Here is a 14,735-nt window from a genome sequence, read left to right as displayed (position 1 = left end):
ATATCACTCGGGAATAAAATTTTCGGGTCTAATTTTCGCCTTTGGATTCTACTATAATTCAACTTATATCGCAAAGTGAGCTTGGCTCAATTTACCGCGGGTGGACGTATTTACGGTAATAGAACATCTATAACATATAATGACTACGCTAATTTTAAGATATGATGGCTTGATCTATTGAATGTGCTTATACTGATAGTGTACGTGCAAACGCGTTTAAAGAGGTAAGTGTGCGTATATATGTGAGTATTTACGTTCATACTATGTTAAAAAAACAATTTACTCACAAAATATTAGATATTTTGGGTAGATGTGACGTATCTACTACTACAAAGCTAGCTTCACATCCATCAATCCTTTATATTTCTTTTATATTTTTCTTTTATATTTTGGGACGGAGGAAATACTTTTTACTCTCTAGCTTGTAAAACAGTACGCACCCTTCATCCTGTAAAACCGGATGAATTAACATCAGTATGCGTTACACATCAGAGTAAAAACTCTGGTAAGACCAAAAGTACATCAAAGCTGCCACTACCCCATCCCCCACCCATTCTCGTAACAGTTATCGTCTTCGCTTCATTTCAAATATTTCTCGTTTTTCCCTCAAAAAAAATATTTCTCGTTTCTTTAAGCTCTGTGTTACTCCACGGAAACACGAACACGACCAGTATGGCAGTATCTACTTCTTCCGACCCTTGTTCTTCTTCTGCTGCTGTTTAGCTGCACAAACGAGAGAGATGATCAGATATACTCAGATGCATAGTAATACATATGCCTGTGAGGAGATGCTACAGCAGAGAGCAATTTCAGAGAAAGAAAGGATAGCAATTCAGAGATTCTTTTTTTTTTTCGCGAACGCTAGCAATTCAGAGAAAGAAGGAAGGAGATGATGAGATGAGATGATGAATGGTTATTACCGAGTCTCCTCTTTGCGTCGGATTTGGCGAAGAATTCCGCCCACTCGTCGGTCAGAACAAAAACCGGCTCCTCCTCTTCCTCCTCCTCCTCCCCGACCAAAATCACCTCCTCTGCTTGCTCCAGATGCAGCGCCGCCGCCTCGTTCGTCGCCTCCCCCTGCGGCCTGCGCCCATCAAGGAAACGGTAACTATTCATCACCCCCTAATCCATAGGCTAATTAATTTAATCACCGAAACAAGCAGTGTGCGTACCCGTCGTTCGGCCCCGCGCCGGCGTGCAGCGGCCAAGGAGCCGCCGGTGTCGTGCGGTGGGCGGCCGGAGCCGGAGCCGGAGCCGGAGCGGGAGCGAGCGGGTGGGGGGTGATGTGGCCATGATTGTGGGGGCAGAAGCGGATGTGGACGTGGTGGTGGTGCCGCGGATCGAGGTGGAGGTGGAGACGGTGGTGGTGGTGGTGGTGGTGGTGGTGTGAAGGATCCATGGCGTCGGTGAGCTCTCTCTGACTGAGGCTGCGATGCTCTCCCCAAGTCTAGGGTTTAAGGGCTCACGGCTTTGGGAAAGAAGGGAAAGGAATAAGATCACCTTGACTCCTTAAACTGACCACCAAATCTAAATCGTATCCCTCAACTGTGATACCAGAAATCTTGACCCTCAAACTTACAAAACCGGTGCAATTTAACTCCCTCGATAGTTTTGGAGGGTGGTTTTTCTAACGTGGCGCATATGTGGCAGTGTTGACCCGGTCTTTGTGCCACGTGGTATTGACGTGGCGTTTATGTGGCATTAAAATAAAAATATATACACGGGGCCCATTTATCATTCACACACAAAAATTATGGGACCCACTAACATGTAGGTCCCACATATCATCCTCTCTTATCCCTTCTTCCTCCTCCCTTCTCTATCTCTCCTTTCTCTTTGTGCGTGGGGAGGGGCGTCCGGATCGGCAGGCGATGGACGGCGCGTGTGCGCACGCCCGCTGCCGCCGCCGGGGAAGGCGGAAATGGCGTGGGCGGCGGAGAGAGGGAGCGAACCCTACCACGAGGCGCCACCGGCGGACAGCGATCAACATATCTCCTCCTCCACGGCATGGCGTGGTGGCGCCTCGCCAGAGTGCGCGGCGGCGTGTAGGCGTAGCAGCTCAGCTCAGGCTTCGTCCTAACTCTGGATCCCAATCCCCCATGCGGCGTCTCTACCTCTACCAATCAGGTCAGCCTTTGATCCCCATTTGCTCGTGCTCTGTCGGCGTGGAGCAGCAAGTGCAAGAAGCTGGGCAGGCTGGCCAAGATGTCCAGCGCTGACGTGGAAGGGGCCGAGAAGGTGGAGGAACTCCATCTTGTGATGGAAGAGTAGCTGCCTAGCTAGATGCTGCATGGTTGATTGGTTTCAAGTAATTTCATGGGTCTTTTGTTTTTTGAGACAGTCCATTTTGCTCAGTTTGATGTAGTGATGTTCATGGCGTACAGAGTCTGAGCAAAGTCTGAGGACTTCTCTCATTTTGCTTAGAGAGAATTAATCCATTTTGTGCAGAGTCTGAGGACTTCTCAAGCAGATGATTTTAACCAAACATTTTTAATGATTTTGTGCAGAGCCTGCCGCCAGCTCATGTAAGGGCGGGAGAGAGAGAAATAAGGGAGAGAGGAGGAAGAAGGGTAGTGAGAGAGAGGATGACATGTGGGACCTACATGTTAGTGGATGCCACAATTTTTTTTGAATGACAAATGGGCCCACATATATTTTTTTATTTTAATACCACCTAAGCGCCACGTCAATGTCACGTGGGATAAAGACCATGTCAACATTGCCACGTGTGCAGCCACGTCAGCGAAACCGCCCTCCAAAACCACCAAGGGAGTCAAATTACACCGGTTTTGTAAGTTTAGGGGTCAAGATTTCTGGTATTGCGGTTGAGGGATACGATTTAGATTCGGTGGTAAATTGAGGGAGTCAAAGTGATCTTATTCCGAAGGGAAATATGCCATGTGGCCCAATGGCCCAATCTGAACCCGTTCCGCTGCCACCTGCCCCAGTAGGGGTGTAAGGGCCCATTCAGATTGTAGCCAAATTAAACCTTATCAAATTTTAGTAATTTGATAATATTGCCAAGTTTTGACCGGATTTATTATGTATTTACTGAAGTTTGGTAAAAAAAAACTAAATGGATGCACATATTTGAATACTTTACCAAAAAATGGTATGGTTTGAAATGACATTACTCTGTATAATCCCTAACGGCTTGTTTGGCAACTTGAGGGAAGGGGATTGGGAGTTTACATAAGGGAATTAATAGTGAGATTAAGATGGGAATTTGATTTTTCATGCCAGTCTCTTGTTTGGTAGAGGTGGTGGAAATTGATAGGGAGTTTAGTTGGAGATTAGGTCATTAATGAAAACGGATGGCTGAGATTTGTTTAGGCGAAGTAAAGGAGAAATTCCCTCCCAATTACCTGCCCCTACCCAGGTATTGAAAAGGAGGGAGTTCATTCCTCAATTCCCCATCCCCATTCCACCAAAATTCTCATGTCCCCCAACCAAACAAAACAGTTAATAGCATCATCCCTCTAAACTCCCAATCCCTTCTAAAAACTCCCTCCAACCAAACAGGTTGTAAGTGGACTCGCTCATAAACCCACTTATAGAGCAGATAAGTGGGTTCATGGGTCAAACCACTTGCATCCCTAATGCTCAAAACCGTCTTCTTTCCTCCGGCAGTTGCCGTTGTAGGTTTGTTAAAATGTTATCGAGAAATGAAGACGAAAATGTGTACTTCCTCCCTCGTAAAAATCGTAATTGTTAGATCCCATAATAGGTTATACTTTAGGGGTTAGGGAGTAAAAACTAAAAACATACCGGCTTCAAATAATATCCACCAGATATCATTCACAACTTTGATCGCTCGTAATTAAAGAAAAAACAAAATTGTATTATCTCAAAGTATGTTGTATTGATAATGTGTGTTGTGCCATAAATACAAACATGCAACTTTCGTTAATTAAAAGTTATTAGCGATCAAAACTGAAACAAAGATGGTGAACAACGGAAGTATAACAAAGAGTTTGTGCGAAGGGCTCAGTATAACAGAGAGATAGGTTATAAAAAAAAACAGAGAGATAGAGATGAAGTAAGATGAGAATTGATAAGTGAGAGAGAGGGTGCGAAGGGCTCTGTATGACAGAGAGGTAGTGATGAATTAAAACGAGAAGTGATAAGTGAGAGAAAGGGCGCTAAGATAACCTTATAGACTGCGGATGTAGCTCTAAATTCTAATACAGCTAGTGGTCAGGGTCATTTCTTCCATTGAAGCTTATTTGAATTGGAGAAAATTTCAGGAATTTTGAAGGTAAGGTCATGCTTGTTTTAACTTAAAATTATTATTATTGTAATCTTGATGAGCCAGATTTATGAGCTGTTTGTTTATTTAAATTATTGAAAGCATAGATTACTGGGTTTGAAAGACATCTATAATGCCTTTAACTAAGACATCTATAATACCCTTAACTATTTGTTTCTCTGAATTATTGACATCCATAATGCCCTTAACTAAGACATCTATAATACCCTTACCATTAACTATTTGTTTCTCTGAATTATTGATGAAGGCATAGATTACTGGGTTTGAACAATTTCTATAATACCAAGATTTCTATAATACCCTCAACTATTTGTTCGGATGGATGACAGAGGTAGGTAATTTCTTTAAGTCTTTAGGAAATTTTTTTGAAGTCTTTAGGAAAAATCGATCTTAAGCAACCCAATAATCTTAATAATCTTTTTTAAAAAACATCTTTTGAGAAGATTAATATGGGGTTCTAGATTATAATAATCTCTCACAATAATCTATCTAAATTATAATAATCAGCTGAATCAAACATGGAACTGTTTATGTGAAAAATCCTGTATTAAAAAACAAACTAAACTTGCTTTTAACATCAGCAAGTAGTTCATATTGGTAAATATGTGCACATTGCCGAAATTTTAGTTTAAACGGCAAGTAAAAGCCAAGAGAGAACATTCAGCAGGAAAAAAAATACAACGGACAACAAATGACAGGAAGCAACGCAGAGAATACACATCACGTTGATCAAATGTTCACGGACGCTGCTCAGGCGATTTGTCTTGTGAACGAATGCTCGATGCAGATCAAATATGAAATAATAAGACTTGCTGACACACTCGAGTAATGACCCTCTACACATTGCAATAGATATGAAGACATGCATGTGTTCTCAGTTCTCACTCACAAAAAAGCACCATTCGCATCCTAGGCCTTCACGCCAAGCATATAAAGTGCAATATGAAGATTTAATCTTCACCTAGAATTTCAACGACGACGGATACTAAACGGTACAAAAGTAAACAATAATAAGGCTTCACATAAGCCACATCAGGTCCTAAGCTCATTATTTAAGCAAGTCAGTGCCCACTTTAGTACTGCCCTCCATAGCCTCGGTTGCCATCACCATAGCCTCCTTGGTTGCCATAACCACCGCCACCACCACCATACCCGCCGCCACCTCGGTTCCCTGGAGGTCTCTCATTCGCGAAGTTCACGCGGATACTCCGTCCCTCAAGTTCCTGCAAGCAATGGAAATGCAATACAAAATGAGGCCTAGCAAGGGTACATGTCTGTCCTCAACAATTTAGGCACAACTAGACAGAACATTCATCGGTGAGGCAAAACCAAAAAAAGAGAAAGTAAAACACACTTCCAGAAAAGCATGCATCTCAAAACAAACCGTATTCACATGTTATAGAACTGAAACATATTCCACAACATTCTAATACACTTACATACTCAAACTAACACAACGATATAGGACAGTAGCTCAAATTGAAAAGGAGTAGCAGTGGATCTTGTCTTGACTCACCTTACCGTCCATGGCATCCATGGCACTCTTGGCATCATCGCCATTGGCAAAGCTAACAAAGCCAAACCCTCTTGACCTTCCAGATTCTCTGTCATTGATCACCCGAGCTGCAACACGTAAACTATAACTGATTAGATCCCGAAACAAGTACAACATTGACCACATCAGAAAAAAGATGTATCCACATTATTCAGAAATTTGACCTTCAGTCACATCCCCGAAGCTGGTGAATGCCTCTCTCAGCGAATCGTCATTAGTATTCCAAGAAAGACCTAAGAGACAAGAGGGAATAAGTCAATGTAAAAAAAATGCTACTTTGCATACCATCAGAATCAACACAACAAAACAAAAAACTCACCACCAACGAAAAGCTTGGTGGACATCAGACGAGCAGCATTGAACATGGCAGGGGAAGAGCCGGCCGAGGCACTGCTTGTCAAGCCACTGTGCCTGAGGAAGCTACCGAGCTTGTTGAAGGCCGCCATTGAGGATTAAATCTGCGAAAACCCGTAGCCGCGCATTGTTAACCATCAGTACACATAGTGATTTTTAATCATAAGCAGCCAAACAATCCAGGGCCTACGGGGAAACCCTACCATAAAAAATGGTTTCCGCCGATTATTCATCTCACAGCGGTCTTCGACCAATCTAATCTAAACCAACCAGGACCAACTACAAACGAACCACAAATCATAACAAATCAAACGATTTGACCAATTTCATGCATGGATCTAAGCCAAATCAGAGGCCGAAAATCGCATAACTAGTTACAAAATAGCTAACCAAATACAGAGAACAAATCCCCACCTCCACCTAGCGGTGGAACGAGTAGAATCTATCAACAACAAACAAATCCCACCTCTACCTAGTGGTGGAACGAGTAGAATCCATCAACAACACGCATGTACATATGAACCAACCATCCCCCCCCCCCCCTCCCCTTAACGACCGATTTGACCCCGAATCCAGCGAAGGGGGTCAATGGATCATCCAGATCCGTCGGGGAACGAGCATCCGGAATCCAAGAGGAACGAGGCGAGATGCCGACGTACCTGCTGCGGCGGCGGCGGGGAGGAGGGACGAGGAGAGGAGGGAGGCCGACCTGAGGGTTTTACAGAGGCGGAGGCGGCTAGGGTTTTTGTAGGTAAAGCTCCCCCACTTGGCCCAAAAGAAAAAATATCTCTTCCTTCGAATGCGGCCACGAAAATATCTAAGCCTCAACTATCGTCAACAAAATAAAATAATAGAAAATGCTACTCGTACCAAAACAAACCCACCCGCTCGAAATGGGCCTTATTTATATGGGCCTCAATTCTGGCCCACATACTCGGCTAAGTTGAGGGAGGTAAAATAGACTTTTCAGCAAATGGGCCAAAATTAGTTTATGATTATGAACGTGCAGTTCAATTAATTTATTTACAGAAATAATATATAATTTTTTTTGCTATTTTTGAGCAAGAGCATAGTAGCCTAGGCAAGAACACGTGATGTCACGCCCTGGCATGGCGGGCGACGAACAGGGCGGCGTCGAGGAAGGTGGCCGTGGAGTTGGACGCCGTCTGCTTGGCCACCTCCCACGCGAACGCCGCCACCTCGCCGGCGGCGGCGAGCAGCGCCTCGGGCCTGCCCATGGCGGCCTGCACGAGCGCCACCGCCGCGGTGCCGTTCGACGCCGCGGCGTCCCTCCACGCGCCCGCCGCGGCGTCCGCCGCCGCAGCAACGGCGTCACCGGCCGCGGCGAAGGCGGCCGCCACGGCCCTCTCGACGGCTTCCCTGATGGCGCAGAGGAGGAGGCAGCCGAGCTGGCCCGGGAGCTGGACCAGCCTGAGCAGGAGCACGACGGCCACGGCGGCGCCCTTGAACGCCACCGCGGACGAGCAGGTGATCGCCGTGCTCAGCCCGGTGATGAGCAGCTTCGCCATGGCCACTGCCATCGATCGTCTCTTGTCTCTGTCGTTCTTTTGCCTGAACACGACGTGTTCTTGAGATTTCTTGATGAAAATTTGTCGAACACGAAATGTAAGCTCTTGAGACTGAGAAGGGGGAGGAGATCAAAGAGGAAGAGATATGAATTTGTTTGGTCGATTGGTTTTGCCACTTTGAGTGGTAGAGCACGCATTAGACCGGTCGTTTGCGACGTTTGTTTATGACAATGTACTACCTCATGTAGAATGGTTCAGAGTTCAGTGTTCTAGTGTTCCTCTCAAGCTGTCTTTGCAGTTTGTATCATTATTGAATGTTTATTATAAATTCAGGTCAACTCCAACAAATATAGGCTTCACGTACGATCCTTTTCCTACAGAGTAATAAATCTTTTAAAATAACACTGCAAATCTGTCGGATTGGGTTCGATTTACTAGGCGGGTGCTTTTCAGAAAATGTTGATTCGGAATTCAGATCATATTGCCGCTCTGTTTATGAAAAACGATTAGTATTGTTCAAGTTTAGATATAAGATGTCGTATAGGATAGTTGTTAATGCAATCAAGACTTGTTGCAAAAGTCGCCTCCTTGCTAATCATAAACTGTTCTGCTAGAACATCAGATGAAAGAGAACCAAGATTATGTTTGTTGCTGGGAAATACTATGTCAAGACGATGACAGTTTTCGTTCTGGATTTTGCATTTTTCAATAACCCTCCGTGGCTGGCGTCGGCAGAAGTCAGACCATGCCATTGGTAGTTTTTTTCTGTCTGATTTTATTTCGTTAAAGAAATCCTTGTGATGGCTGGACATGACTGGTTCAATGCGTTATTTAAATTCGAGATGATAGGGAATAAAAGCCCTAGTTGTACAATTTTTCAAAGAAGAAAGAATCGGCACTAGTTGCATCCATAATTCATGATCGAAATCAACCTGCAGGGGTATTCAAGCCGTCAGTTTCTTCTTGCCTTGACAGAAGTAAGGTGTGTAAGAGGCTGAGATTTCAGGCTCTCTACGTGTAAGAATATGTATGGAATGAACATGAAGTTGCAATGTGTGTAAGATAGAATTAAAGTTGGACTATGTCTTATACTCTATCCTAAATAGATAGGCCCACCTGTTCTAACCGTAAGGCCGTAAGGCAATAGTAGCATAGGTGCGATTACGGCTGCGGTCAATGGTCTTGGACTACCGTAATCAGTGCGTCGGAGATGTAGGCTGCAGTTGAACTCTGTTATCAGATATCGTGCCCTCACGTCGTCATCGGTTTTGGATCTTTTAGATGTTTCTTCTGTGTTTGGTTACATATGTTGATTTTTAGGGCTGGTTTTGTAACGCTGTATAATCTAGCATTGTACCATTAATTGATTTAAATTTCATGGATATATCCTCACCTATTCCGACCATTCTATAAAAAACAAACTTAGTCCAATATATGTTTAGATTCATAGTTTTAGAATGTGTCATATTTTATATAGTTTGTTTTTTATAGAACGGATTGAGTAGCTTTTTTTAAGTCCAAGAACACAGCTGCGGTTCATCTAGCCTATCGATTTGATTAACTTTTCTACTCAGCTGCAAATTCTGTGACAGTGAAGAGAACACCGATCAACACTTCTACTCAACTCTCGACATGTTTGATGAAACAGTATGGTCAGACATGTCTGTTCATTTATGCATTATAATCGAAATTTTCTGACATAGACAATTGTTCAGGCTTTTGCATCCAACACATGGACTACTTGATCAAATAGGAACTAAATATAGCTAGTCCCTTTACCATCGGCGATGCGGCGGCCGCTCCGTCCAACCTCGCTCTACTTTTAAGGTGTGATAATTAAGGATTCGCCACTCGCAGTCTATAACATATGGGCTCTCATGCGTATATGATAATATGGGTCCAGTGATAAATTCTTAATTATCATTTGTAAGAGTGATAAATAGTTAAATATCTCTACACTTTCATTCAGAGAGCTTCTTTAACACCTCCAACCACCGATGGTGCCAGGTGAAGAACTTTGCCTAATTGCCTTGTCCCTTATCAACTACTACTACTAATACTGTGCAATTTTTTTTTCTTAGAAAGGATTCATGCTCGAAATCGGCCTGCAGAGATTTCAGGGCATGAATCCTTTCTAAAAGCTAATAGGGCATCAGATTCATCTTGATAAAAGCAAAGCCTTTTGAGTTCTGAGAACTGACAAGCCCAGTTCAGCAAAGGTTGGCCAATGCAGATTGTTGTAACTGAAAAGCTACAGGGCCATTTCAACAGCAAATTATTGGAGAAATTTAATCAGATAGCTCAAAATCCAAACACTAGCAGAAAGTGCACCATTGGATACATCTCTTTATTAAGCTAATGTTACCAAATGAGCATGGAGTGAATGTTCTAGGTATTATGGGGACTTGTTACCATCGAAATTACATATAGACCACAGCAAGCATACAGTCTTAGTTACAGTGAATACACAGGATGAATCAACACCTGAGTGTATGCAAATCCTTCAAGATCTTTATATCCATATATCAGAGGTGCAATCTCCACCAGGATATCTCATCTCATGGGCCAAGGAGGGACCCTCTGGCTCAGCACCAAAATCTACAAAGAAGTTAGGGTTGATCGATAGTCCTCCTTTCTCAGTGTCGACGTCGATCTGCAACATGTGGGAGCCCTTCTTGACAAGATCTTGGCCATAGAACTGCTCGTCCCATCGGCTGAAAAGAGAGTTGGTCACATATATCCTCTTCCCATCCAGGCTCAGCTGAATCATCTGTGGCCCACCTCTAAGTCGATGACCCTGATACAAGATGGTTCATATGAGTAATATTTAAGCGACTAAAATTTGTTCTTCAGAACAAGTACACACAATTCCAATGCAGATGAAGTGTTCTTCAGAACAAGTACACGCAATTCCAACAGCATGATAGCAGGTGGATGTAAGTATAGTAGCTTGATACTTTTTAGGTCCATTTTGGTACTTGATATCTTATCAAATGAACCAGATTGAACAACTACAACAAATTATAAGTACCAACAATTCTGGATAATATTATGAACTGAGAATTCCAAGAGGAATGAGATATAATTACCTTGACCTGGGGCACACTGTACTGCTCTTCTTTGTCATCCTCAGTTACATACACAACCTCACTGCCCTTTTGAAGAAGGCCTCCTGCCCATACTTGTCCAGCCAACACAGGCTTCGCAGGGTCCTCGATGTTGTACTGCCTGATATCACCATGAAGCCAGTTGACCAAGTAGAGATAGCGATCATCCAGAGAGATAACAAAATCAGTTATCAGTCCTGGCATTTCAGGCAGAATCCAGTTGCGCACTTTCAATGGTTTTATAGATATAGCAACCTGTCATGTCATGTCATGCAAGCATAAGGAGAGTAAACAACTAAACAAATTGGACAAATAGGGCTTTATACAAGAAAATAGCAAGAACATTGGCATGGAGTTATGGACAAACCTCATGGCTCCATGATCCATCTGCAGTCTTGAAAAATCTGACCATGTTGCTTGTCAGAGCACAGCCCACATACCCAGTATCCTTTGATGGATCATGTAAAAACCTCACCTGCACAGAAGAAAAGCAGTGATATATGGTTATTTGATATGTTGACGGCTTGATGCATCCCTTTTAGTCTCAACATTTGATACGCACCTCAAGTGGAAGAAGACCTGTACTGCCTAAATCTAGTGTCTGCTTGAGCTCACCACCAGGCCAGTCATACACGTGCAGATGTCTTCCATAGAGACCATCCTGCACATGCTGAAGATCAAAACCAGTCCTGAAAGCTGCAGGTGCTCCCCATGATGAACTGATCATTGTCTTGTGACGAGGTTGATACCAATAATCATAGCCAAACAAGGGGCTGTGACCTGGCTTTTCCCAACTGCGAGAAGGGAAATACTATGGTTATCTTTCAAAAGTCATGCAAATATGTGTAACATAAATTGACATTTCATGGAACATATCCTGGAATGGGCATTATGGAAATGAACATGAAGATGGAATTTGTCCTTAAATTGACATCCATAGTAATAGTCACAAGTATCGATGAACTTCTATGCTCGTAACTTCACAATACTGATGATTTTGCTAGGTTGTAAAATATGGATGAGGTGGTTTTATGTTGATAGATTACCCACTATAATTTTGTCCACATTTAACATACTATGGTTCTGCGTCAAAATGCACAGAGTTGTGATAAAGGAACTCACCGTCCTTTGACATTGAATTCAGAATCCAGCAGGAGGAAGCCATTGCCAGCAGCATTTCCCTCCTTATCCCCAAGGCAAGAAATCATTATCTCCCCAGATGCCAGGCAATGAGATGTATGAGGAAATCCAAGCCCTGTCTTCTCAGCAATGTCCTCAGCCTCGACCACCTTATGCAAGGCAGGCGCCCTTGGGTCCTTCAGCGTGTCTACGACATACACACGGCCAGACCTGCAACAGACATTGGAGCAATTTACAAATCCAGTTCGCTGTTTAACATCAACAGATACGAGGATTCATCCATCCATCTAAATATAGCCACATTAACACTCACAGCAACGAAGGCAGAATCAAGAAACGGCGGCTAGCCGATGGATCACCATGGCAAGAACTGCAAGCGTTCCATCCAGAGTGATGCAGCTCATCGCCGACATGGGTGACTGGGAGCCTGTGGATCACTTGGGAGTATGTAGGGGAATTGGGGTCCACGTCCACCGTACCCAGGTAATCCGGCTTGTTAATTCCAGTACCTGTTCATGTTGATTCATAATCCATCAAAACAAATTCATGACACCTGCAAGAAACTCTGACCTATTCTTTTGTTCAGACTGTCAAGAATAAACCATGTAAACCTTAGCTTACATACAGGGACATATAGATGGTGTTTTCTTCTGCCATGGAGAACCAACATTTTGTGGTGAAAATCCAATCAATTTGGTTACTCATCCACTAAAGTGGCAGGAATTAAATTAAAGCGCGCACACACTCTAATCCTTTGTCTTCATCACAACAAATACTAGGTGGTTAAAAATTGCCTCAATATGGCCCATGGGAAAGTTGCGAAACACACTGTTCAACTGAATTCCGACAAAACTGGAGATCTAAAGCAGGTTTAGTACAGTGTAGAATATTAGTACTGACTCGAATTCGGGCTAATTTTATGACGGGTCTCTTTCACCCCAAGCACTCAGTATTAAAGAAATCCCTTCCAGGATTAAACTAAGAACTGTGTCCATCCAATCCAGGTGATTTCAGTTGTCAGTTCTTGAGCACGCGTGGTACTACTCTACATCAGCAAAGTCTAATTGATAAATTAATCCTCGATTAAACCCCCCAAGATCTGTGGGGAACCAGTAACGCAGAATCGCAGACGTCTCCATTGCTCCATGTAGCTAGTGGGATAATATGTCCACTGTGTTGGGATAGAAATCTTCGCTTACCGTTGTAGACGCAGGTGACGTAGAGGAGCTTCTCCCTCGGGCCCTTCTCCATGGCCTCCAGCGGCGTCGCGTACCCTGGCCCCGTCGCGCCACCGCAGCACGCCGCCCCGTTCGCCGCCGCCGCCATCGGCTCGCTGTGCTCTCAGATCACCCTGAAAACCTCCCGAAACAGGCAAGCTCTCGCTGGCCGGCGAGCCTCGGATCACCGGAGGAGCTCGCCGCTCGCCGCCTCACTCACCACCAGCACGGCGAGAGGGGAGAGGAGGAAGAAACCGAAGAGGAAGAAGAAGAACAGGGGGGCGTAGTGTTCGGAGCTGAGATGGTGAGCTTATATGGCCCACGGATGCCACGTGGCGGTCTGTGCGCCGTCGATGCGCGCTTCGCGATTCGTGCGGGTAAGGACGTGGGAAAGGGAGAGTGAACCTGGCCCCCACCGCGTATGGGCAGGATGACGTGGGGCTTCGTATCTGGACGATAATGCGGGCGGGTGGGTGGGATCCGGCCGAGAGGCCAAGAAAGCGACGAACCGGACGCACCCGAGGACGTCGCGAAATCCGACTCGTGAACCAGGTTTTGGCTGTTTGCGTGGGGGCCCAAAAAAGTGAGAACTCCTGTACTACCAACCACGCAGTACGAGAAAAGATAATCACAAGGCACGTTTGACGTTTCATCTCACCCTTGATCCGTGAAGCTACGCCGTGAAAAAGAATAAATAGAACAATAGAAAAATAATTTACAGTTAAAGGTTTACATATGTCTGCTTTCCTTAACTTTGTGAAAGCTAGTGCGAAAATATACTACGGCAAAAGAAACCAAATTCAACTTCAAAATCTAATTTTAAAACTTGTACGCAGTTGAGAGACATATGCATCCTCTTAGAGCTTTTATAGCGTATCGCCAGCTAGTATATTCGCCTACGTGTTGACAAAACGCGCGTCCCTACTGAGTCTCTCGTCCCCACACAAGGAGACGCATTCTTCGTCTCGTCAGAACACAAAGGTGCATGCGCTGTGGGACTTGTTGCTCCGACTCGTCCCTTCATGCCACATCAAAGAAACGATTTCCTCGCACTTGTGTTGTGGAGCTCGTGGCTCTGACACTGATTTCGTAGCTTTAGACGGGCAGAGGCACGCATTGTATATCTTGCACTGCTCCCGCACTTATACCGTCTCAAAATAAGTTGTTCGTACCTGTAGTCAAAATTAACTTATGCATTTTGATTTGTTATATGCACGTTGATTCAACAGTTCTGTCGGCTTTCACAGCTCAGGTCGTTTCTCTCGCTCTTGCCTCTGATTCATAGGGATGAGATAAGATGAGCTAACCACGTCAGACAACCAGTACCACATGCCAAAATCCGGATCACGATCGCACCAGATGCATACTTCTACATCGATCTGATCCTGAGCTGTCCGGATGTATCAGCAGACCATACGCTTTTCCATTTTTTTAAAAAAACTTAGACCATATGCATATGCTACGTAATTGAGGTTGCAAAATGCTTTGTTTTGCTTCAAAAATAAATTAGTACTAGTTTAATGGTGCACTGATCGCATGTTGCTTAGCACGCAAAACGAAGTT

General features: G+C 44.2%; 3 protein-coding genes across 3 annotated transcripts; all 3 read right to left on the bottom strand.

Moving 5' to 3' along the window:
• Window positions 1-446: 446 nt before the first annotated feature.
• On the bottom strand, window positions 447-3,166 carry LOC127760146 (uncharacterized). Its single transcript, XM_052284365.1, has 3 exons — window positions 1,173-3,166; window positions 921-1,084; window positions 447-723 (listed from the first exon to the last, which is right to left on the bottom strand). Exons 1-3 carry the CDS (start codon window positions 1,397-1,399, stop codon window positions 683-685), a joined length of 432 nt encoding a protein of 143 aa, XP_052140325.1. The 5' UTR covers window positions 1,400-3,166; the 3' UTR covers window positions 447-682.
• Window positions 3,167-5,058: 1,892 nt separating this feature from the next.
• Window positions 5,059-6,968, bottom strand: LOC127760145 (glycine-rich RNA-binding protein 4, mitochondrial-like). The gene is made up of 5 exons (XM_052284364.1): window positions 6,839-6,968; window positions 6,145-6,283; window positions 5,990-6,058; window positions 5,787-5,893; window positions 5,059-5,493 (listed from the first exon to the last, which is right to left on the bottom strand). The coding sequence occupies exons 2-5, from the start codon at window positions 6,269-6,271 to the stop codon at window positions 5,344-5,346; spliced, it is 453 nt and encodes a 150-aa protein (XP_052140324.1). The 5' UTR covers window positions 6,272-6,283; window positions 6,839-6,968; the 3' UTR covers window positions 5,059-5,343.
• Window positions 6,969-10,024: 3,056 nt separating this feature from the next.
• Window positions 10,025-13,471, bottom strand: LOC127784857 (selenium-binding protein 1-like). The gene is made up of 7 exons (XM_052312265.1): window positions 13,155-13,471; window positions 12,269-12,464; window positions 11,938-12,165; window positions 11,378-11,609; window positions 11,183-11,290; window positions 10,798-11,070; window positions 10,025-10,505 (listed from the first exon to the last, which is right to left on the bottom strand). The coding sequence occupies exons 1-7, from the start codon at window positions 13,279-13,281 to the stop codon at window positions 10,221-10,223; spliced, it is 1,449 nt and encodes a 482-aa protein (XP_052168225.1). The 5' UTR covers window positions 13,282-13,471; the 3' UTR covers window positions 10,025-10,220.
• Window positions 13,472-14,735: the final 1,264 nt, after the last annotated feature.

This window comes from Oryza glaberrima, chromosome 1 (genome assembly GCF_000147395.1).
Source record: "Oryza glaberrima chromosome 1, OglaRS2, whole genome shotgun sequence".
Classification (NCBI taxonomy): domain Eukaryota; kingdom Viridiplantae; phylum Streptophyta; class Magnoliopsida; order Poales; family Poaceae; genus Oryza; species Oryza glaberrima.
This window is presented reverse-complemented; position numbering and strand designations above follow the sequence as displayed.

What these genes read in the sequence shown, in the direction of transcription:
- LOC127760145 (XM_052284364.1), bottom strand. Translation starts at nt 6,271, where the DNA reads ATGGCGGCCTTCAACAAGCTCGGTAGCTTCCTCAGGCACAGTGGCTTG. An exon ending in CACCAAGCTTTTCGTTGGTG is followed by an intron (nt 6,059 to 6,144) that starts GTGAGTTTTTTG and finishes CTTGTCTCTTAG; the next exon opens with GTCTTTCTTGGAATACTAAT. An exon ending in CTTCGGGGATGTGACTGAAG is followed by an intron (nt 5,894 to 5,989) that starts GTCAAATTTCTG and finishes TACGTGTTGCAG; the next exon opens with CTCGGGTGATCAATGACAGA.
- LOC127784857 (XM_052312265.1), bottom strand. Translation starts at nt 13,281, where the DNA reads ATGGCGGCGGCGGCGAACGGGGCGGCGTGCTGCGGTGGCGCGACGGGG. An exon ending in TTGATTCTGCCTTCGTTGCT is followed by an intron (nt 12,166 to 12,268) that starts GTGAGTGTTAAT and finishes TGTCTGTTGCAG; the next exon opens with GTCTGGCCGTGTGTATGTCG. An exon ending in ATGGATCATGGAGCCATGAG is followed by an intron (nt 11,071 to 11,182) that starts GTTTGTCCATAA and finishes ATGACATGACAG; the next exon opens with GTTGCTATATCTATAAAACC.
- LOC127760146 (XM_052284365.1), bottom strand. Translation starts at nt 1,399, where the DNA reads ATGGATCCTTCACACCACCACCACCACCACCACCACCACCGTCTCCAC. An exon ending in GGCGCGGGGCCGAACGACGG is followed by an intron (nt 1,085 to 1,172) that starts GTACGCACACTG and finishes TGATGGGCGCAG; the next exon opens with GCCGCAGGGGGAGGCGACGA. An exon ending in CGACGCAAAGAGGAGACTCG is followed by an intron (nt 724 to 920) that starts GTAATAACCATT and finishes TCGTTTGTGCAG; the next exon opens with CTAAACAGCAGCAGAAGAAG.